Source organism: Gymnoscopelus braueri (genome assembly GCF_963280865.1).
Source record: "Gymnoscopelus braueri genome assembly, chromosome: 15".
Classification (NCBI taxonomy): Eukaryota; Metazoa; Chordata; class Actinopteri; order Myctophiformes; family Myctophidae; genus Gymnoscopelus; species Gymnoscopelus braueri.
The window spans coordinates 50,245,915-50,270,204 of NC_137620.1; the positions used below are offsets into that span (position 1 = coordinate 50,245,915).

At 38.4% G+C, this 24,290-nt stretch overlaps 1 protein-coding gene across 3 annotated transcripts in view; it reads left to right on the top strand.

Moving 5' to 3' along the window:
• LOC308102275 (uncharacterized protein) overlaps positions 1-24,290 on the top strand; it is a 98,145-nt gene that overhangs the window by 67,368 nt on the left and 6,487 nt on the right. For 2 of the 3 annotated variants that reach the window (XM_080451911.1, XM_080451912.1), the window contains 10 exons: positions 9,391-11,140; positions 11,235-11,389; positions 11,467-11,687; positions 12,703-12,850; positions 14,925-15,028; positions 18,392-19,170; positions 20,262-20,434; positions 20,516-20,736; positions 21,694-21,841; positions 23,377-23,474. In XM_080451911.1, the coding sequence (XP_080308037.1) occupies positions 9,409-11,140; positions 11,235-11,389; positions 11,467-11,687; positions 12,703-12,850; positions 14,925-15,028; positions 18,392-19,170; positions 20,262-20,434; positions 20,516-20,736; positions 21,694-21,841; positions 23,377-23,474 (3,779 nt within the window). In that variant the 5' untranslated portion in view covers positions 9,391-9,408. The remainder of the gene's footprint in view (positions 1-9,390; positions 11,141-11,234; positions 11,390-11,466; positions 11,688-12,702; positions 12,851-14,924; positions 15,029-18,391; positions 19,171-20,261; positions 20,435-20,515; positions 20,737-21,693; positions 21,842-23,376; positions 23,475-24,290) is intronic. The other variant, XM_080451913.1, reaches the window with a different exon arrangement.

Sequence of the window (24,290 nt, forward strand, 5' to 3'; positions counted from 1 at the left end):
AACAGTGACATTTCCAGATTGGACCCTGTGTTCAAGAATGAGCTGTTGAAAGTAGGAGGCAGACTCAGTAAGGCAGCCATGCCTGAAGAAGTTAAACACCCTGTGATTCTGTCCAAAGATCAGTTCGTCTCCAAACTCATTCTACAACACATTCATACCCTCTTAGGACATGCTGGGCGAAACCATATGCTATCTACCCTCAGAAAGAAATATTGGATCACAAATGCCAATGCAGCATGCAGGAAAACAATATCTCACTGTGTTCTATGCAGACGTTACCAAGGAAGGCTTGGAGAACAAAAAATGGCTGATTTGCCACCAGAAAGACTTATTCCCAACCTACCTCCTTTCACAAACACAGGAGTTGGTTATTTTGGACCTATTGAGGTTAAGAGAGGTCGCAATATGGTCAAGCGCTATGGTGTTATATTTACTTGCATGGCTAGTAGAGCCATACACCTTGAAGTGGCATATTCATTAGATACAAGCTCATGTATAAATGCTGTGAGAAGATTTATATGTCGCAGAGGCCAAGTGGTACATTTGCGATCTGACAATGGCACAAATTTCATTGGTGCAGAAAGAGAGCTCAGAGAAGCATTGTCATCCTTGCACCATAGCAAAATACAGAAAGCTTTCTTGTCAGATGGAATAAAATGGAGCTTCAACACACCTGCAGGATCTCATCATGGAGGAGCATGGGAACGCCTTATACGTCTTGTTAAGAAAGTGCTCTACTCTGTTCTCAAACAACAACATATGGATGATGAGGGCTTTCATACCATCATGTGTGAAATTGAAGCCATTTTGAACGACCGACCTATCACAAAGGTTTCAGATGACCCCAATGACCTGGAGGCGCTCACGCCTAATCATCTGCTACTTTTGAAGAGGAAACCATTGCTGCCACCTGGACTTTTCAAGGTGGAAGATCTGTACACCAGAAAAAGATGGCGACAAGTTCAGTATATGGCAGACCTATTTTGGAAAAGGTGGTTGAAGGAATACCTCCCACTATTACAGGAAAGACAAAAGTGGAACAAACAAAAGAGAAGCTTCGCTGTTGGTGACTTGGTCATCATTATGGATCCCACTGCGCCAAGAGGTTCATGGCTGATGGGAAAAATAATAGACACTTACCCCGATAAGAGAGGCCTAGTGCGATCAGTGAAGCTAAAGACAAAGACTGGACAGTTGGATAGACCAATCAACAAGATCTGTCTACTGCAAGAAGCTGCAGAGGTTGCAGACAACACCTCTGCTGCACAAACAGTCTAAAGTTCACTTTATTATTGGCTCCATAGGAATTTGTTTTGTTTTTGGTAATTGTTTATCACAATTAAGGGGCCGGTGTGTAGGAGCCAATATGGGTGTTTTTGATTTATTTGATTTATATTCCTTATTTGGTGGTGTCATTGCACTGCCAAGCCACAAGGGAGCATATGGCGCATTGGTGGTGGTTCACGTCACCTACTCATTGATATAATGAACACACGTGTGCGACTCCGGTGTGTTTGGACTCGGAGAGAAGCAACAGTTCTTACCGCACGCTGTTAGCACACATTTAGGAACTTAGGAAACAAACATAGAAACAAAAGGATTTAGGAAATACACACACAGGGGTGACTTTACTTTGGGGTATTATTATTATTACCAATACAAGTGAAGTGCTGCTGGAAGGAGCCAAGCTGGAGTGGGCGAGGCGAGCGCGTCAAGAACAAACTTTTGGTGAGTCCAAACGCCACCGTGACCGAACTGAAGGCGGTATTGGGCCAAATTTAGTTCTATCACTACACTCACATTTCATATCATGACATAAATGTAACTTTCAAAACTAACTAAATTTAATTTTTTTTTTTTTTGTAAGATTTTTTGGGGGGGGGCATTTCCCCCCCTTGCCCATGCCTAGATCCGGCCCTGCTTGGTCTGCTCTTTTTTCCCCTCTATACCGATATACCTCTTTGCCAAAAATAGCAGATCTACAAAATTGTGAGCTTGTAGATCTGCTATTTTTGGCTTTAGTCCTCCTCAGAAATGGGATGCTAGTGGTTAATGTAAAGAATATCATATCACACAAAGATTTGGCGGCCCCCCCCTGTAGTAACTCTGAGGAGTGAGGACCCCCTAGGGGTCCCGGACCCCCTGTTGAAGACCCCTGGACTAGAGTGACATAAGGTAAATTTCTCACCTTGAAAACAATTAAATGCAGACATGTCCTGCTATGTGTCTGAATGGGAAAACCTTATTTATTTATTTTAGCTTTTAGTTCAAATAAGAAAATAATTTTGCATTAAGATAAGATTTTGTAAGTTAAACTGATCTCAATATGGACCCATAATAAGTTTTGCCAAAATCATGCAGCTCTATAACAGCGACAGCCATAACAGCAATGGTAAAAAAAATAAAAAAAAAGATATAGGCTACAGTAGTATTCTTTTTAAAATTCTTCTTGTTTTTGTAATGACTTTAGGCCTTTCGTTGCATAGTTAGGGCATCAATATTATAGCCATATCATGATATTGGACTGGATATCGTCTGTGATTTTGGATATTGTACTATTATGATATGGCATAAGTGCTCTTTTCCTGGTTTAATCTTATTGGTACTCTGTATTGACAAATACACAAAATTAAGTACTTGTACTTAGCCTGAAAAAAATCTAGTTAGAAAATAGAATATCTGTATCGGTAAAACCGGTATCGGCAGGTCAGACTTTTAAAAAAACGGTAATCGGTATCGGCCAAGGATTTTGCAATCGGTGCATCTCTACCTCCCACACTTTGTGAAGGCAATTATAGACAGTATGTTGTTTAGAGCAAGGGTTCCTAAACTTTTCAGGCTGTGACCCCCAAAATAATCATATTTGAACTGGGGACCCCACAAAAATAATCATATTTGAACTGGGGACCCCCCCACCCTGACAATCACTTGGAATTGTATTTGAGACATTTAGTTTGACTCGGTTCCACAGATAAATATTGTGAAAATAACCGATTTACAAGCTCGCAATGCGAGGCGTTGTGAGCTTGTAGATCTGCTATTTTCAAAATGTTTGCCTCTTTCTTAGGTAATATTTGACAATTTGGCCAATGTTTTATATTGTATAGTTTGTTGGTTACTTGTTATGGTCTTATTAGTTTACCTTTTCTTTTTTTTCCTTTTTATTGTATTTTAGAGGTAATAAAAAGGTCTTAAAAGTCCTTAAATTGTAACTTTATGAATGTGCAGATACTCTGTATACACTTATACTGTGTGTTGGTTTGTTTACTGTTGAGAGAGAAAACAATGTTGCACATTAAGCTAATCATCTTGGGACCACCCAAAATAATCTGGGGACCCCCTGGGTGTCCGGACCCCCAGTTTGGGGACCATTGGTTTAGAGGCCCCTCGATGTGTGAGTAAAATCCGGGGCAGATCAGACGCTGAAAATGGCACGCCCACAAACTATGGACGTCAATCATAGCCAATCAGAATTGAATATGAACTTGAACAGTTTTATAGCCACAGGTCTCCACCAGGCCGGGTTGTCTACCCAGGGCCCACACACTGTGGAAGAAAGTCATAGCCAATTGGATACATCTTGATCACATGACCTGAGAGATAATGTGTATCGATTTGTGTGAGTTTAAGACTAAATGTGTAGAAGTATCCTCTGTCTTATGGAGCAGATAGCAGAGTGGTTAATAGACTAAATGTGTAGAAGTATCCTCTGTCTTATGGAGCAGATAGCAGAGTGGTTAATAAGACTAAATGTGTAGAAGTATCCTCTGTCTTATGGAGCAGATAGCAGAGTGGTTAATAGACTAAATGTGTAGAGGTATCCTCTGTCTTATGGAGCAGATAACAGAGTGGTTAATAGACTAAATGTGTAGAAGTATCCTCTGTCTTATGGAGCAGATAGCAGAGTGGTTAATAAGACTAAATGTGTAGAGGTATCCTCTGTCTTATGGAGCAGATAACAGAGTGGTTAATAAGACTAAATGTGTAGAAGTATCCTCTGTCTTATGGAGCAGATAGCAGAGTGGTTAATAAGACTAAATGTGTAGAGGTATCCTCTGTCTTATGGAGCAGATAACAGAGTGGTTAATAAGACTAAATGTGTAGAAGTATCCTCTGTCTTATAGAGCAGATAGCAGATTTTTTTTTTTTTTTCATGACGTCTCAGACGTCATTGGCACTCTGGGCTTATGAAAAACGTGACGTCTGCGACGTCATTGGCACTCAATGAGTTAATAAGACTAAATGTGTAGAAGTATCCTCTGTCTTATGGAGCAGATAGCAGAGTGGTTAATAGACTAAATGTGTAGAAGTATCCTCTGTCTTATGGAGCAGATAGCAGAGTGGTTAATAAGACTAAATGTGTAGAGGTATCCTCTGTCTTATGGAGCAGATAACAGAGTGGTTAATAAGACTAAATGTGTAGAAGTATCCTCTGTCTTATAGAGCAGATAGCAGAGTGGTTAATAAGACTAAATGTGTAGACGTATCCTCTGTCTTATGGAGCAGATAGCAGAGTGGTTAATAGACTAAATGTGTAGAAGTATCCTCTGTCTTATGGAGCAGATATCAGAGTGGTTAATAAGACTAAATGTGTGTAGAAGTATCCTCTGTCTTATGGAGCAGATAGCAGAGTGGTTAATAGACTAAATGTGTAGAAGTATCCTCTGTCTTATGGAGCAGATAGCAGAGTGGTTAATAAGACTAAATGTGTAGAAGTATCCTCTGTCTTATGGAGCATAAGGATAGGATAATTCCTTTTAACAGGTCGTTCATGAAAGTGCTTACGGTCTTGTTTCCAATGAGGGCCTGTGAGCAATTAGGGGTTAAGAGTCTTGCTCAGGGACAAATTTCATTTCCGACACAATTGCTGACCTGGCCTGGAATCGTACCTGGGGCAACCAGGGCCTCTGGCTCCCCAGGCGGGCTCACTAACCAGCCACTCAGCTATGGCTGCCCCCTCAGATAGCAGAGTGGTTAATAAGACTAAATGTGTAGAAGTATCCTCTGTCTTATGGAGCAGATAGCAGAGTGGTTAATAGACTAAATGTGTAGAAGTATCCTCTGTCTTATGGAGCAGATAGCAGAGTGGTTAATAGACTAAATGTGTAGAAGTATCCTCTGTCTTATGGAGCAGATAGCAGAGTGGTTAATAGACTACATGTGTAGAAGTATCCTCTGTCTTATGGAGCAGATAGCAGAGTGGTTAATAAGACTAAATGTGTAGAAGTATCCTCTGTCTTATGGAGCAGATAGCAGAGTGGTTAATAAGACTAAATGTGTAGAAGTATCCTCTGTCTTATAGAGCAGATAGCAGAGTGGTTAATAAGACTAAATGTGTAGAAGTATCCTCTGTCTTATGGAGCAGATAGCAGAGTGGTTAATAAGACTAAATGTGTAGAAGTATCCTCTGTCTTATGGAGCAGATAGCAGAGTGGTTAATAAGACTAAATGTGTAGAAGTATCCTCTGTCTTATAGAGCAGATAGCAGAGTGGTTAATAGACTAAATGTGTAGAAGTATCCTCTGTCTTATGGAGCAGATAGCAGAGTGGTTAATAAGACACGTACCACATATAAGCTCTGATACCTGACAGTGAGTCCCTGGTTCAGTTCCTGGGTCTGGCGATGAACCTTTGCTGCATGTCTCTCCCTGACTCTCTGTCCCTGTCTCTCTACATTGTGTTAGTACTGTATCTAATATCTATAAAGGCTAGAAAAGATGAAAAAAATACAAAAATCGACCGTTGGTTCCCAAACCTTTTTAGCTTGAGACCCAAAAGAGAAATGTTATATCTGCCTGGGACCCAAACTAGTGAAAATAGCAGATCTACAAGCTCACAGCACGCCACGATGTGACGTGTTGCAAGCTTTTTATGTATGGAATTTATTGGATTTTATTGACATGTTTTTGTTGCTTACAGAGACACAGACAGACCAACGTCATTAAAAAGCACTGATGGTTTTCAAAATGATTATCATTTCAGATGGTTTTTATACTGATTATCATTTCATAATGGTGTTGATGGTTTTTATAGTGATTATCATGTCATAATGGTGTTGATGGTTTTTATAGTGATTATCATGTCATAATGGTGTTGATGGTTTTTATAGTGATTATCATGTCATAATGGTGTTGATGGTTTTTATACTGATTATCATTTCATAGTGGTGTTGATGGTTTTTATACTGATTATAATTTCATAGTGGTGTTGATGGTTTTTACACTGATTATCATTTCATAATGGTGTTGATGGTTTTTACACTGATTATCATTTCATAGTGGTATTGATGGTTTTTACACTGATTATCATTTCATAGTGGTGTTGATGGTTTTTATACTAATTATCATTTCATAATGGTGTTGATGGTTTTTACACTGATTATCATTTCATAATGGTGTTGATGTTTTTTATACTAATTATCATGTCATAATGGTGTTGATGGTTTTTACACTGATTATCATTTCATAGTGGTATTGATGGTTTTTACACTGATTATCATTTCATAGTGGTGTTGATGGTTTTTATACTAATTATCATTTCATAGTGGTGTTGATGGTTTTTATACTAATTATCATGCCATAATGGTGTTGATGGTTTTTACACTGATTATCATTTCATAATGGTGTTGATGGTTTTTACACTGATTATCATTTCATAATGGTGTTGATGGTTTTTACACTGATTATCATTTCATAATGGTGTTGATGGTTTTTACACTGATTATCATTTCATAATGGTGTTGATGGTTTTTATACTAATTATCATGTCATAATGGTGTTGATGGTTTTTACACTGATTATCATTTCATAATGGTGTTGATGGTTTTTATACTAATTATCATGTCATAATGGTGTTGATGGTTTTTACACTGATTATCATTTTATAATGGTGTTGATGGTTTTTATACTAATTATCATTTCATAATGGTGTTGATGGTTTTTATACTAATTATCATGTCATAATGGTGTTGATGGTTTTTACACTGATTATCATTTCATAATGGTGTTGATGGTTTTTACACTGATTCTCATTTCATAGTGGTATTGATGGTTTTTACACTGATTATCATTTCATAATGGTGTTGATGGTTTTTACACTGATTATCATTTCATAGTGGTATTGATGGTTTTTACACTGATTATCATTTCATAGTGGTGTTGATGGTTTTTATACTAATTATCATGTCATAATGGTGTTGATGGTTTTTACACTGATTATCATTTCATAATGGTGTTGATGGTTTTTACACTGATTATCATTTCATAATGGTGTTGATGGTTTTTACACTGATTGTCATTTCATAATGGTGTTGATGGTTTTTATACTGATTGTCATTTCATAATGGTGTTGATGGTTTTTACACTGATTGTCATTTCATAATGGTGTTGATGGTTTTTACACTGATTATCATTTCATAGTGGTATTGATGGTTTTTACACTGATTATCATTTCATAATGGTGTTGATGGTTTTTACACTGATTATCATTTCATAATGGTGTTGATGGTTTTTACACTGATTATCATTTCATAATGGTGTTGATGGTTTTTACACTGATTGTCATTTCATAATGGTGTTGATGGTTTTTACACTGATTATCATTTCATAATGGTGTTGATGGTTTTTACACTGATTATCATTTCATAATGGTGTTGATGGTTTTTATACTAATTATCATGTCATAATGGTGTTGATGGTTTTTACACTGATTATCATTTCATAATGGTGTTGATGGTTTTTATACTAATTATCATGTCATAATGGTGTTGATGGTTTTTACACTGATTATCATTTTATAATGGTGTTGATGGTTTTTATACTAATTATCATTTCATAATGGTGTTGATGGTTTTTATACTAATTATCATGTCATAATGGTGTTGATGGTTTTTACACTGATTATCATTTCATAATGGTGTTGATGGTTTTTACACTGATTCTCATTTCATAGTGGTATTGATGGTTTTTACACTGATTATCATTTCATAATGGTGTTGATGGTTTTTACACTGATTATCATTTCATAGTGGTATTGATGGTTTTTACACTGATTATCATTTCATAGTGGTGTTGATGGTTTTTATACTAATTATCATGTCATAATGGTGTTGATGGTTTTTACACTGATTATCATTTCATAATGGTGTTGATGGTTTTTACACTGATTATCATTTCATAATGGTGTTGATGGTTTTTACACTGATTGTCATTTCATAATGGTGTTGATGGTTTTTATACTGATTGTCATTTCATAATGGTGTTGATGGTTTTTACACTGATTGTCATTTCATAATGGTGTTGATGGTTTTTACACTGATTATCATTTCATAGTGGTATTGATGGTTTTTACACTGATTATCATTTCATAATGGTGTTGATGGTTTTTACACTGATTATCATTTCATAATGGTGTTGATGGTTTTTACACTGATTATCATTTCATAATGGTGTTGATGGTTTTTACACTGATTGTCATTTCATAATGGTGTTGATGGTTTTTTACACTGATTGTCATTTCATAATGGTGTTGATGGTTTTTACACTGATTGTCATTTCATAATGGTGTTGATGGTTTATACACTGATTGTCATTTCATAATGGTGTTGATGGTTTTTACACTGATTATCATTTCATAATGGTGTTGATGGTTTTTACACTGATTATCATTTCATAGTGGTATTGATGGTTTTTACACTGATTATCATTTCATAGTGGTGTTGATGGTTTTTATACTAATTATCATGTCATAATGGTGTTGATGGTTTTTACACTGATTATCATTTCATAATGGTGTTGATGGTTTTTACACTGATTATCATTTCATAATGGTGTTGATGGTTTTTACACTGATTGTCATTTCATAATGGTGTTGATGGTTTTTATACTGATTGTCATTTCATAATGGTGTTGATGGTTTTTACACTGATTGTCATTTCATAATGGTGTTGATGGTTTTTACACTGATTATCATTTCATAGTGGTATTGATGGTTTTTACACTGATTATCATTTCATAATGGTGTTGATGGTTTTTACACTGATTATCATTTCATAATGGTGTTGATGGTTTTTACACTGATTGTCATTTCATAATGGTGTTGATGGTTTTTACACTGATTGTCATTTCATAATGGTGTTGATGGTTTATACACTGATTGTCATTTCATAATGGTGTTGATGGTTTATACACTGATTGTCATTTCATAATGGTGTTGATGGTTTATACACTGATTGTCATTTCATAGTGGTGTTGCTAGCAGAAAGCATTGTTACAACCAGCATTCCTACCTGTTATAGCTGCTTGACAGCCTGTGGTTATAGATCTCATGTTAAAATAAAAATATCTAAAATCAGAGCAGATGTATTGACCTCACAATTCTGTCTCTCCACAGATATTCTGAAGCAAAGAAATGGATCCGTTTTCAGAAGAAACACATCCTATAATACAGCTCATTATCAACAATGACCGTGACAAACTGAAGACTTTAGTTAAAGTGGAAGATATTAATAAACTTTACCCATGCAAAGAGCGGGAGTGTTATATATCTCCCTTGTCAGCTGCTGTACTATATCACAGGATGGACATTTGTGACTTCCTTCTGACAGAGGGAGAAGCAGACCCAGATTGGGGTGATGATGGCCCACTTCCTCTGCATTATGCCTGTGGATCAGCACCAGTTGAATATATGAGGAGACTAATTAAAGCAGGAGCAGGGATAAATGTGTGTGTTCCCAGAACAGAGTTGACACCACTTCACATTGCTGCCCTCCATGACAAGCCAGATGTTATGACACTCCTTATTGATGCTGGTTCATTGACATATCTACTCCCTCCTACTCATCCTCAACATCATATTAATGACAAAATAAGTAAATTGGTTGATAAGCTTGCATCAAGCGATGATGAAAAGTATTCCAAAATAAAACGTTTTCATGATGTGATGATGGCTATACAACAGAAATCACCAGGAGAGGTTTTTGAAGAGTTTGGGAGTCACATGCTGGAGGAGAATCCCCTGAACCACCTGACCCCGATCGATATTCTGTTTAATGTTGTTGGAGAAAAAAACGAAGAATACCAACAGAAATGTATTAAGTGGCTGAAGGACAATAACAAACTGAACTTCTACATTGAAAATGTAGCCAAACCATTTCCAGACATGATATATTATTTTCCCAACACAATAGATAGTGTTCTTCAAGCCATTTTCAACACAATGGAAGAGATACCCAGTGAGGCATCACTGGCTCTGATCCCCCAACTGCTGAAACTCCTTTCCACAAGAAAAGAAAGTACTGAAATGCTTGAAGAAGTTCTGTCAACACTCTATGTGATTACACAGAAAACTAAAGTCAATGATGACTGGAATCAGGACTTCATCAACAGCATATGCACAGCAATTGTTCCTTATGTGGGAACTAAACACACATCAGATGTGAGAATGTACACATATGGCACACTGGCAAACCTGCTGGCAAACCTGCCTTCATTTATACACACCTTAACATCAAAGGGAATAGATTGTGTGCCTGAAGTGGTTTTCATGAGTGCAGATACTGCAAGGGCTTTAGAATTAAAAAAAAGGCTTATACAACTGCACACTCATCTCAGCAAAACTGAGCCATCAAAACAACAACGAGTATGGAACAGAATCAGTGAAAGGTGGAGTCTGCAGTTAGAGAAGCTTGCAAACACTCATGAGGATGACAAAGTTGTCAAAGTTGAGAATGTTGTGATGGGGAAAGGTGGTGAATTCCGCATAGCAAAGGGAAGTGATGGAACTCAGGTCTTCTTGGGGTTAAGAGATGACGGCACTGAAGTTGCAGTGAAGAGAATGACTAAATCAAACTATGAAGTGCTGAAGAACAAGGAAGGCTTTTTACGTCTTCCAGAGCTTGATGATCCTTATGTGGACATTGTACGATATGTGGACTTTGTACAGGATGAGAACTTTGGATACCTTGTTCTTCAGCTATGTGAATACACGCTGGAAGAATACATCAAGTTAGGAATTGAATTTCCTGGAGGCCGTCTTTGTGAAAAGACGATTGCACAACAGGTTCTTACTAGCTTAAAGATACTCCATCAGCAGCATCCTTCAATTCTCCACAGGGATATCAAGCCCCAGAATGTCTTGATTGGTAAGCTACAGAAGAAAAATAAAACAAGCAGATAATTACATTTTAGTGATTTAAAAATCATTTGTTATTTTTATCTACCCAATTTACCCTGCAGATGTTTCAAGGAAGGCCAGATTTGCAGATTTTGGATTTTGCCGCAGCAGACGGAGAGGACAAACGACATACTCAACAAGAAGTTTAGGAACAAAATGCTGGAAGGCGAAAGAGACCAATAATGAAGATGATGGTGATGGGCCCGCCGACATCCAGGTTTGTTGTTATTCAGCATGCAAATAATGTAATTATAAGCAACACAGTGTCACTAAATGTTCATGTTCATTCTAAAGGTGGCTGGGATGTTGTTATATTACATCATGTCTGGAGGACACCATCCATTTGGCAAAGGCCCTCGGTGTGAAGTCAACATTCTGGATGGAAAGTACAACCTGGACCATGTTCAGGATGTGGTTGCCAAGGATCTCATCGAGAGGATGATCAATGAAGACCCAAAGAAAAGACCTACAGTGGAGGAATGCTTGGCTCATCCCTACTTCTGGACAAACCAAATGTACAGTATTAGAAACGGGCAAACATTTAAATGTTACGCCATTTCTGTTATTTGTATTCATCGTGGCTTAATCACAACCACAGCTCGTCTTTAACCATTAAAAAATAGCGTAAATAGCCTACCTACATGCTCACAATGCATTTCGTTTGATAGATTTATTTTTTCTGACCTTTTGCCTACAATGACTGACATGCCCAAACGAAGAAATAAACCCTGACAGGGTGATTGATCCCCAACGTGAAGTGGAGGGGTCTACATCAGCCTGAAGGGGTTTAATTCTCACTAATGACCCGCTCCCCTTCGGTTAGCCCGCTTATTACACGGCTACTTAACCCATTAAGACCGGGAAGGGAACGCATCTGTGTCATTTTAAGATGTCTTTGGCTATTCAAAAATAGCAGATCTACAAGCTCATAGCGCAGCACCGAGTGCCACGCTATGAGCTTGTAGATCTGCTATTTTTGAATAGCCAAAGAAATCTAAAATGACAGAGATGTGTTCCCGGATTGAATGGGTTAATAAAGAAATTAATAAATTGACCCAAAAGTAACAACAAAATGAAGGATTTCATTGCTTACGGGTAATAAAAGTTCCATTAATTTGTGCCAGCTGCGTCCAGTGCAACCCGGTCGCCTCCGAAAACTACAGGAAGTGTTGATAAAATAGAATCAATATTCGGTTACTGCATTGTCTATTTCTCGCTTCAAATATTTTCTAAAACATTCTTCTTAGCCATGTTTAGCAGTAAATCATATTGTGTGTTTGTTTACATGGCTGTCATGTTGGATACAGCATAAAATCAAGCAGTGCAGATTGATATGAGCAGGTGCTCTGAGTCTTTGATTAGACAGAGATCATTATTCAAAAATAACACAACTGAATTCAGTGACTGACCTATCAGAATCAAGCATTCAACCAAGCTGTAGTAGTTAACATTTTGATCTATCAGTACTACCTACTTGTTTTAAGAGCAATGTTTTTTGGTACAATAGTTTTGTTTTGTCAATTCATCCAGGAGAATTAATTTCCTGCTAAAGGTTGCAAATGAAAATGAAATAGACAAGCACTATGAAAACCCTGACCACCAGAACCTCATGGAGGTATGGAACCAGTGTGCTGAGGAGGGACTGTTCAGCACATGGAAAGACTCAATGAAAGACAAGGTGACTAAATCATGTGGGGTTCAGGTGTGTCTGTGTCCATTAGACTAAACCATGTGGGGTTCAGGTGTGTCTGTGTGTCCATTAGACTAAATCATGTGGGGTTCAGGTGTGTCTGTGTCCATTAGACTAAACCATGTGGGGTTCAGGTGTGTCTGTGTGTCCATTAGACTAAATCATGTGGGGTTCAGGTGTGTCTGTGTCCATTAGACTAAACCATGTGGGGTTCAGGTGTGTCTGTGTGTCCATTAGACTAAATCATGTGGGGTTCAGGTGTGACTATGTGTCCATTAGACTAAATCATGTGGGGTTCAGGTGTGTCTGTGTGTCCATTAGACTAAATCATGTGGGGTTCAGGTGTGTCTGTGTGTCCATTAGACTAAATCATGTGGGGTTCAGGTGTGACTATGTGTCCATTAGACTAAATCATGTGGGGTTCAGGTGTGACTATGTGTCCATTAGACTAAATCATGTGGGGTTCAGGTGTGTCTGTGTGTCCATTAGACTAAATCATGTGGGGTTCAGGTGTGTCTGTGTGTCCATTAGACTAAATCATGTGGGGTTCAGGTGTGACTATGTGTCCATTAGACTAAATCATGTGGGGTTCAGGTGTGTCTATATGTCCATTAGACTAAATCATGTGGGGTTCAGGTGTGACTATGTGTCCATTAGACTAAATCATGTGGGGTTCAGGTGTGTCTATGTGTCCATTAGACTAAATCATGTGGGGTTCAGGTGTGTCTATGTGTCCATTAGACTAAATCATGTGGGTTCAGGTGTGACTATGTGTCCATTAGACTAAATCATGTGGGGTTCAGGTGTGTCTATGTGTCCATTAGACTAAATCATGTGGGGTTCAGGTGTGTCTATGTGTCCATTAGACTAAATCATGTGGGTTCAGGTGTGTCTATATGTCCATTAGACTAAATCATGTGGGGTTCAGGTGTGACTATGTGTCCATTAGACTAAATCATGTGGGGTTCAGGTGTGTCTATGTGTCCATTAGACTAAATCATGTGGGGTTCAGGTGTGTCTATGTGTCCATTAGACTAAATCATGTGGGGTTCAGGTGTGTCTATATGTCCATTAGACTTAGGGCCTCTACACACTGCCAGATATTTAAAGTGGTCGGGGAGTCATCAGATCGTTAAGCACTTCACACTACACAAGTCTTTTTCTTGAAATCGGCTGTCATATATCGTTGTGGTTTTCACACTATACGATTGTTGGCAGACAAGGGATCACACACTGCAAGAGGTTTCACCACGAGGTGAACCCGACCCAATACATACATTTGTTTTTATTCCAAACGTCGAAAACGTGCAAGGCTCCCGTGATATATGTGCGAGACCAAGACAGGACACTAATGATTGACATTAAATAATTCTCTATTTCTCTGTATGTCTCTCTCTCTCTGAAAGAAACATTTGAAAAAGTCACCCACGATACAATTCAGAAGCAGTGTTGCCGTGACCACTTATTATAAGCGAGTTGCTTAAAAAATATTGGTGGTTGCGGTTTTATGAGCTTATTTCTAAAGTTTAGTTACTTATTTGGCCTTGTTTCCTAATGTTGTTGTTTTTTTTTAAAAATAGCTGCGACGCGTTGTGAGCTTGTAGATCGGCTATTTTATTTGTATATAGGGTTAAAGTGCTCATGCGGCCTAGTCGCTTTTGTTGGACTTGTTTTCATAGACCTGGTTGCTTATTTCTGGCAACACTGTTCAGAGAGACACACACACACACACACACACACACACACACACACACACACACACACACACACACACACACACACACACACACACACACACACACACACACAGCTCTCTCTCTCTCTTTCTGTGCTATTCCTCTCAAATAAACAGCCCTATCCTCTAGCAGCATATCGCCGAGCAATGTCCGATCTTGCGTCAGATCGGGGGGTTTGTCGGCGAGCGACAAAAAAGGTCCCCGACAGCCAAAAAGGAACAAATATCCTGCAGTGTGTAGGGGGCCTAAATCATGTGGGTTCAGGTGTGTCTATGTGTCCATTAGACAACAAGTCCATTTCATCTTTAAGTTGTGTGTTTTTCCAGTTACCACAGGAGGTGTTTGAGAAGATGGAGAAGATGGAGAAGTTTCCCTACCATGATGATGGGTTTGGACTGCTGCGCTTCATACGCGATCTCCATCAGCGCCAGTAAGTTTAATTTGATTAAAAGTAAACACAAAGTGTAGCCGCTACAATTCATTCTTAAGTCAAATTATATTTTCTATTTCTATTACCTAAAGTGGATCCAAAAAGGAATGTTCAAAGGTCATAGTCACAATTAAGAGACAGCATGTCTCTTAAACACAACAAGATATTGGTTCAGATTTGTATGAATTATGTTGTTGTATTGAAGAGAGAAGAGTCTAGGACGTGTGGAGCGTTGTCCAGGGTGTTTTAGAGAAGAGAGAAGACTCTAGGACGTGTGGAGTGTTGTCCAGGGTGTTTAAAGGCGACTCTCCATCAAACAGACTGGTTCAGACTATTTCAGACTACTTCAGACTGCAACAGACTGGTAGTTGGCATTTAGTCTGTCAGCCGACTTGCCCATTGAGATGCTAATCTGGGAACCAATCGCCCAAAAAAAAGGAAAAACAGCGCCCTCTGCTGTTCTTGAGAGATTACTTTCAGCATAGCATGCCAGCGTTGCCAGGTCTGCTTATTATAAGCGACTTTGGGCTTGTTTCCCTGATGTTCCCAGTGTTTTTTCTTTTTTCTTCACTGACGTGCAGTGGTGTAAAGTAACTAGTACATTTACTCAAGTACTGTACTTAAGTACAATTTTGAGGTACTTTTACTTTACTGGAGTATTTCCAATTGTCTATACTTTTACTCCACAACAATTATTTGAAATGTTTAGTTACTAGTTACTTTGCAGATATAAATCATTATAAAACATACATTAATCACTTTAGCCCTATTTTATACCTATAAGCTATTTGAAAATAGCAGATCTACAAGCTCACAACGTGTTGCGATGCACGCGTTCTGAGCTTGTAGATCTGCTATTTTCAAACATTTTAGTACTTTTACTTTTGGTACTTTAAGTACATTTTTATACCAATACTTTAGTACTTTTACTCAAGTAAATGTTGAATTCCGGACTTTTACTTGTAACAGACTCAGAGTACATCTATTGCATTGATACTTTTACTCAAGTAAAACATTTGAGTACTTTTTCCACCACTGCTGACGTGTACACAACATTTTTGAAAACGGTTATTCGAATAATCCAAAATAAATACATAAATTAATTTATTGAAATTAACACCCAGAAAATAGCCAAAACTGAGCACATTTCGATCTATAAGGCCAAATCTAATTTGAAAAAAATATATTAAGAGTATATGAAAGCCAATTAAAATGTTTATACTATTGGAATCTTACACACCTGCTCCCAATAAATTACGTCATCACCACAGCGCAAAAGTAAGTCAAATCAATCAATCTCTCTCTCTGGGAGCGACAACGAGAAACAGTGAATGTAGGTTTTCATAGTCGCTTGTTTCTCTCACATAATCTGTCAACACCGACAGCCCTTTGTTGTCACTTCTTCTCTGCTACATACAGTAGCTACTCCCAGTCGGGCCCCAGTCGGCCAAAGAACTGAACATGTTCTGTCGGCTCTGGGTCGGCCGAAACGGTCCCGACGGACCACCCGACGGACCCCTAACCGACTGGACGACTATATCGAACGCTTCCCGACGCCAAGTTGGCCCAAAGTCGGTCTGGTGGAGAGTTAGCTTTAGAGAAGAGAGAAGAGTCTAGGACGTGTGGAGCGTTGTCCAGGGTGTTTTAGAGAAGAGAGAAGAGTCTAGGACGTGTGGAACGTTGTCCAGAGTGTTTTAGAGAAGAGAGAAGAGTCTAGGACGTGTGGAGCGTTGTCCAGGGTGTTTTAGAGAAGAGAGAAGAGTCTAGGACGTGTGGAGCGTTGTCCAGGGTGTTTTAGAGAAGAGAGAAGAGTCTAGGACGTGTGGAACGTTGTCCAGAGTGTTTTAGAGAAGAGAGAAGAGTCTAGGACGTGTGGAGCGTTGTCCAGGGTGTTTTAGAGAAGAGAGAAGAGTCTAGGACGTGTGGAACGTTGTCCAGGGTGTTTTAGAGAAGAGAGAAGAGTCTAGGACGTGTGGAGCGTTGTCCAGGGTGTTTTAGAGAAGAGAGAAGAGTCTAGGACGTGTGGAGCGTTGTCCAGAGTGTTTTAGAGAAGAGAGAAGAGTCTAGGACGTGTGGAGCGTTGTCCAGGGTGTTTTAGAGAAGAGAGAAGAGTCTAGGACGTGTGGAGCGTTGTCCAGAGTGTTTTAGAGAAGAGAGAAGAGTCTAGGACGTGTGGAGCGTTGTCCAGGGTGTTTTAGAGAAGAGAGAAGAGTCTAGGACGTGTGGAGCGTTGTCCAGGGTGTTTTAGAGAAGAGAGAAGAGTCTAGGACGTGTGGAGCGTTGTCCAGGGTGTTTTAGAGAAGAGAGAAGAGTCTAGGACGTGTGGAGCGTTGTCCAGGGTGTTTTAGAGAAGAGAGAAGAGTGTAGGACGTGTGGAGCATCCAACTTTATGATTAGGAGCCAAGAAGCTGAATTTAATTGAATAATGTGATGTGTTTTACTACTTTTATAAAGCAGCAGTTGGACCACATGTCAGCCTGTGATACAGTAGATGTGAGTGTGTTCAGTGCTTAGATTAGATTTATAAAGCAGCAGATAGATAGATGTCAGTGTGTTCAGTACTTTATAAAGCAGCAGTTATATAGATGTCAGTGTGTTCAGTACTTTATAAAGCAGCAGATAGATAGATGTCAGTGTGTTCAGTACTTTATAAAGCAGCAGATAGATAGATGTCAGTGTGTTCAGTACTTTATAAAGCAGCAGATAGATAGATGTCAGTGTGTTCAGTACTTTATAAAGCAGCAGATAGGTAGATGTCAGTGTGTTCAGTACTTTATAAAGCAGCAGTTAGATAGATGTCAGTGTGTTCAGTACTTTATAAAGCAGCAGATAGATAGATGTCAGTATGTTCAGTACTTTATAAAGCAGCAGTTAGATAGATTATAGTGTGTTCAGTACTTTATAAAGCAGCAGATAGAGAGATGTCAGTGTGTTCAGTACTTTATAAAGCAGCAGATAGATAGATGTCAGTGTGTTCAGTACTTTATAAAGCAGCAGATAGATAGATGTCAGTGTGTTCAGTACTTTATAAAGCAGCAGTTAGATAGATGTCAGTGTGTTCAGTACTTTATAAAGCAGCAGATAGATAGATAGATGTCAGTGTGTTCAGTACTTTATAAAGCAGCAGATAGATAGATGTCAGTGTGTTCAGTACTTTATAAAGCAGCAGATAGATAGATGTCAGTGTGTTCAGTACTTTATAAAGCAGCAGTTAGATAGATGTCAGTGTGTTCAGTACTTTATAAAGCAGCAGTTAGATAGATGTCAGTGTGTTCAGTACTTTATAAAGCAGCAGATAGATAGATGTCAGTGTGTTCATCATAACATTTATTGTTCAGTGATCACTGCTTTGTGTGTTTACAGTGCTGAGGCTGCTGCTGACATTGACCTGATGGAGATGTTTCCTGGTCTGTTTGACTGTGTCTACCTGTTTGCCCATCACCAAGGCTGGAATGAACGAGTCACTCTGAAGAAGATGTTTGGGCCAACGTCCACACATCTTAAGGACAGTGGTGCTTCTAGCTCTGATGGTGCCCAGGGTGAATCCCCCTGTCAGCCCCCCGCCCCAAAAACACCCAAGACCCAAGGCTTTGGGACGTTCATGGCCACAAACATAATCACATTGAAAGAACCACTACACACACAAAGAGAATGGAACAGAATCAGTAAAAGGTGGAGTCAACAGTTAGAGAAGCTTGCAAACACTGAGATTGACAAAGTTGTCAAAGTTGGGAGTGTTGTGATGGGGAAAGGTGATGAATTCCTCATAGCAGAGGGAAGTGATGGAACTGAGGTCTTCTTGGGGTTAAGAGATGACGGCACTGAAGTTGCAGTGAAGAGAATGACTAAATCAAACTATGAAGTGCTGAAGAATGAGCCAGGCTTTTTGCGTCTTCCAGAGCTTGAGCATCCTTCCATTGTAAAATATGTGGACTTTGTAGAGGATGAGAACTTTGGATACCTTGCTCTTCAGTTATGTGAATACACGCTGGAAGAATACATTAAGTTAGGAAGTGAATTTCCTGGAGGCAGTCTTTCTGAACGGGAACTTGCAGAACAATTTCTCACTGGCTTAAAGATGCTCCATCATCATAATCCTCCAATTCTCCACCGGGATATCAAGCCCCAGAATGTCTTGATTGGTAAGTTTTATGTTTAATGTTTGTTTATTTAGCTTTCATCATGATCACAGGTTTAAAAAGACAGGTGGCATTAAAAACACTGAATTAGGTAATTAGGTTACTTAAAGGCCGCGTCTATAATGCATTACATTTATAATGCATTATAATGCACTTATAAGGCACTCGTTATAAGTTGTTATGCATAATTATAAACATCTATAACAAGTGTTATAAGTGTTCTAATGCCTTATAAGTGCATTATAATGCGTTATAAATGTGATTATAATGCATTATAGACGTGTTACCCTGAATTATTTAGCTGATTACAATATAGAACTTCCATCTTTATAAATCAAAAGTTCAGAATCAAAAATGTGCAGTTGTATATCTAAAAATCTAATAACCTAAAACACAAATCTAAAATCCATTATCATTTAACAGTATGCAGGCTTAAGTGGTTTATTCATAATGCACCTTTTTCCCAGAAATGTAGTGGAGTCAAAAAGTACAATATTTGTCATGAAATGTAATCGAGTGAAAGTTATAAATGTCCCAAAATACTCTTATTATATTAGATCTTCAAATGTAAATTACTTTAGTAAAAGTTTGAGATCAAAATAATAATCAAACCAAAATAGCCGATCTACAAGCAGCACGACACATTGTGAGCTTGTAAATCAGCTATTTACGGAAGGAATGCACTTCCCTCTATGTCATCGGCCCCAGCCAATCACAGATTGGTGTTTCCACCAGCGAAGAAGGAATTTACCTAGCTCTGGTAGACAGATATAGATAGATATAGCTACTCACCGAAACAAAGACAGTTTTATAATTTTGAAAGACTATTCTCCGCGGTGGAAAACATCTCAGAACCTTTTGTGTAAAATACACTTGGCCAGAAAATAAAATATGTCCTCCAGACGGAAAATCTTTGATTCACCCAAGTGTGCATTCAGTGTCTGTTGGAGGATGCAGGGTACCTGGTACGACTGGGCCATAGTCATATCATCTACATATTTACACTGGTATGTTCCAAGAAGAAAAATAAAACAACAATGTATTTTAGTCATTTAAAAATAAATAAATATTTATCTACCAAATTTACCCTGCAGATGTTACAAGGAAGGCCAGATTGGCCGATTTTGGAATAAGCAGACGGTTGACCAGTGGACAAACAACACATTTGACAAGCAGTGCAGGAACAAAATGCTGGAAGGCAAGGGAGACCATTAATGAAGACGGTGGTGATGAACAAGTACGGTATAAAAGAAGTGCTGACATCCAGGTTTGTTCTTATTCTGCATGAGAATAATTTAATTAATGAAACAACACATACTGTCACTAAATGTTCATGTTCATTCTAAAGGTGGCTGGGATGTTGTTATATTACATCCTGTCTGGAGGACACCATCCATTTGGCAAAGGCACTTGGTGTGAGGTCAACATTTTGAAAGCAGAGTACAACCTGGACCAGGTTCAGGATGTGGTTGCCAAGGATCTCATCGAGAGGATGATCAATAAAGAACCAAAGAACAGACCTACAGTGGAGGAATGCTTGGATCATCCTTACTTCTGGGGAAATGAAAAGTATGAGAAACAGTCAAATCTTTTCCATTGTACACACAGTATTTTATTATACACTCACTGACGTCTCAATGTTATTTATTCCTGCTTCTAGTGACTGATATTGTCCTTCTAAGACATTACTTTTTTTCCATTTAAAAAAAGTCTTTTTCATAAAAATGTATTGAAAGATGGTCTCATTATTCATTAGAAGGACAATATCAGTCACTAGAAGCAGAGACGTGTGTTTTAATGAGTCTAACATTCATTAGAAGGACAATATCAGTCACCAGAAGCAGAGACGTGTGTTTTAATGAGTCTAACATTCATTAGAAGGACAATATCAGTCACTAGAAGCAGAGACGTGTGTTTTAATGAGTCTAACATTCATTAGAAGGACAATATCAGTCACTAGAAGCAGAGAGGTGTGTTTTAATGAGTCTAACATTCATTAGAAGAACAATATCAGTCACCAGAAGCAGGAGATGTGTGTTTTAATGAGTCTAACATTCATTAGAAGGACAATATCAGTCACCAGAAGCAGAGACGTGTGTTTTAATGAGTCTAACATTCATTAGAAGGACAATATCAGTCAGGCTTCAAGTGGTTAATAAAAACATGGGGGTAAAAGTTCCTTTCACACAAAGATTTAGCGCCCCACTTGTAGTAACTCTGTGATCCCCCTTAGGGGTTTAAACGTAATTTAAAGTGAAATACCATTTTAAGCCCTATTTTCAAAAGTAGTGAAAATACCTGATTACATGCTCTCAACCTGTTGCATCACATTTTGTGAGCTTGTAGATCTGTTATTTTTGCCATCTATCTTCTTTTCTTTCTTTTTATTCATTTGTAATGAAATTGTCAACATATATATGCCAGGTTTAAAGTAGTTAACAGTTTGATCTAATAGTAACTTTTCTACCAACATGTTTTAAGAGTGATGGTTTCAGTGTATTATTTTTGTTTTGTCAAATCTTGCAGGAGAGTAGAGTTCCTGAAACTGATTGGAAATGAAGAAGAAGTAGAGAAGTACTACAAAACCCCAGACCACCAGAACCTCATGGCAGGATTGCTCCAGCGTGCCAGGAAGGGACTGTTTGATGGATGGAAAGGCAAAATGAGAGAAAAGGTAACTAAAGCATCTTTAGAGGTTAACATCTGTCCCATATTTCGCCGCAGGTTGAAAACCCACCTCTTCAGGAAACACTACCCTTCCTCTCTGCCTGACCTACTTGTTGTTAACTAGTTGTAGGAACGCTTGTTTTCTATTGTTGTATTGTTTATTGGATCTTGTTTAGTCGATACACTTAATTGTTTTAGCTCATGCTCATTTGACTTAGCTATTTTGTCTCATCTGTTTAAGGAAATAGGTAGCTGATATATTGCACTTTTACCTTAGCGCTAGGTATACTCTTGGTTGCTTGTTTTTGCAGAAAATGCACTAAAGACTTCTGGTGATTAGTAGTTTTCGTTCCCTACCTATGTTGAATACACTTATTGTAAGTCGCTTTGGATAAAAGCGTCTGCTAAATGACTGTAATGTAATGTAATGTAATGTAATATGTAATGTCTTTATGTCTATTAGACTAGGCTAAGGGTTCCCAAACCTTTCAGGCCACGACACCCAAAATAATCATATATGAACTGGGGACCCCCCAAAATAATCATATTTGAACTGAGGACCCCCCAAAATAATCATATTTGAACTGAGGACCCCCCAAAATAATCATATTTGAACTGTGGACCCCCCAAAATAATCATATTTGAACTGTGGACCCCCCAAAATAATCATATTTGAACTGGGGATCCCCCAAAAGATCATATTTGAACTGGGGACCCACCAAAAGATCATATTTGAACTGGGGACCCACCAAAATCATATTTGAACTGAGGACCCCCCAAAAAATCTTATTTGAACTGGGGACCCACCAAAATAATATTTGAACTGGGGACCCCCCAAAATAATCGTATTTGAACTGGGGACCCACCAAAATCATATTTGAACTGAGGACCCCCAAACAAATCTTATTTGAACTGGGGACCCACCAAAATAATATTTGAACTGGGGACCCCCCAAAATAATCATATTTGAACTGGGAACCCACCAAAATAATATTTGAACTGGGGACCCCCCAAAATAATCATATTTGAACTGGGGACCCCCCAAAATAATCATATTTGAACTGGGGACCCCCCAAAATAATCATATTTGAACTGAGGACCCCCCAAAATAATCATATTTGAACTGGGGACCCCCCAAAATAATCATATTTGAACTGAGGACCCCCCAAAATAATCATATTTGAACTGGGGACCCCCCAAAATAATCATATTTGAACTGGGGACCCACCAAAATAATAATATTTGAACTGGGGACCCCCCAAAATAATAATATTTGAACTGAGGACCCCCCAAAATAATCATATTTGAACTGTGGACCCCCCAAAATAATCATATTTGAACTGGAGACCCCCCAAAATAATCATATTTGAACTGTGGACCCCCCAAAATAATCATATTTGAACTGTGGACCCCCCAAAATAATCATATTTGAACTGTGGACCCCCCAAAATAATCATATTTGAACTCGGGACCCCCCTGAGGATCCCGACCCCCAGTTTGGGGGTCTAGCTCATGTAATATTTAAGTTGTGTGTTTTTCCAGTTGCCCAAGGTGTTCCAGGAGATGGAGAAAAGGAGGCCATACTCTGAGAATGAACCATTTGGATTGCTGCGTTTCATACGCAATCTCCATCAGCACCAGTAAGTTGAATTTGATTACAATATAACAGTGTAGTCGCTCCCATTCATTTATAAGTACAAGTATTATGTGTTCTAATGTGTGATAATTTCCCTGGGTCTGTAGTTCAAAGTGGAGTAGGATGTTTGTTAGAACTTGGTCAAGGTCACAATCAACAAAAGATTACAAAAATATATTTTAATTTTCATAAAACTTGGTGGTAATGATCGGTAGGCTGCACATTTATAAAATTACTATTTAAAGACTTTTAAGACCTTTTTAATACCAAATTGGCCAAATTGTCAAATATTACATAAGAAAGAGGCAAATATTGTGAAAATAGCTGATCTACAAGCTCACAACGCCTCGCAGTAAGAGGCGAATAATGTGATGGGAACTGATAACTTCACACAGCCACAGCACAAAGATAATACACACATTTTGTGTTATACATTTCTTTATCTTTTGTCTTCTCTGTCTCGTATTGAAGCTTGTCAATGATTAGGAGCCATGAAGCTGAATTCAGTAATGTGATGTGTTTAATACTTTATAAAGCAGCAGTTATATAGATGTCAGTGTGTTCAGTACTTTATAAAGCAGCAGATAGATAGATGTCAGTGTGTTCAGTACTTTATAAAGCAGCAGATAGATAGATGTCAGTGTGTTCAGTACTTTATAAAGCAGCAGTTAGATAGATGTCAGTGTGTTCAGTACTTTATAAAGCAGCAGTTATATAGATGTCAGTGTGTTCAGTACTTTATAAAGCAGCAGATAGATAGATAGATGTCAGTGTGTTCAGTACTTTATAAAGCAGCAGATAGATAGATGTCAGTGTGTTC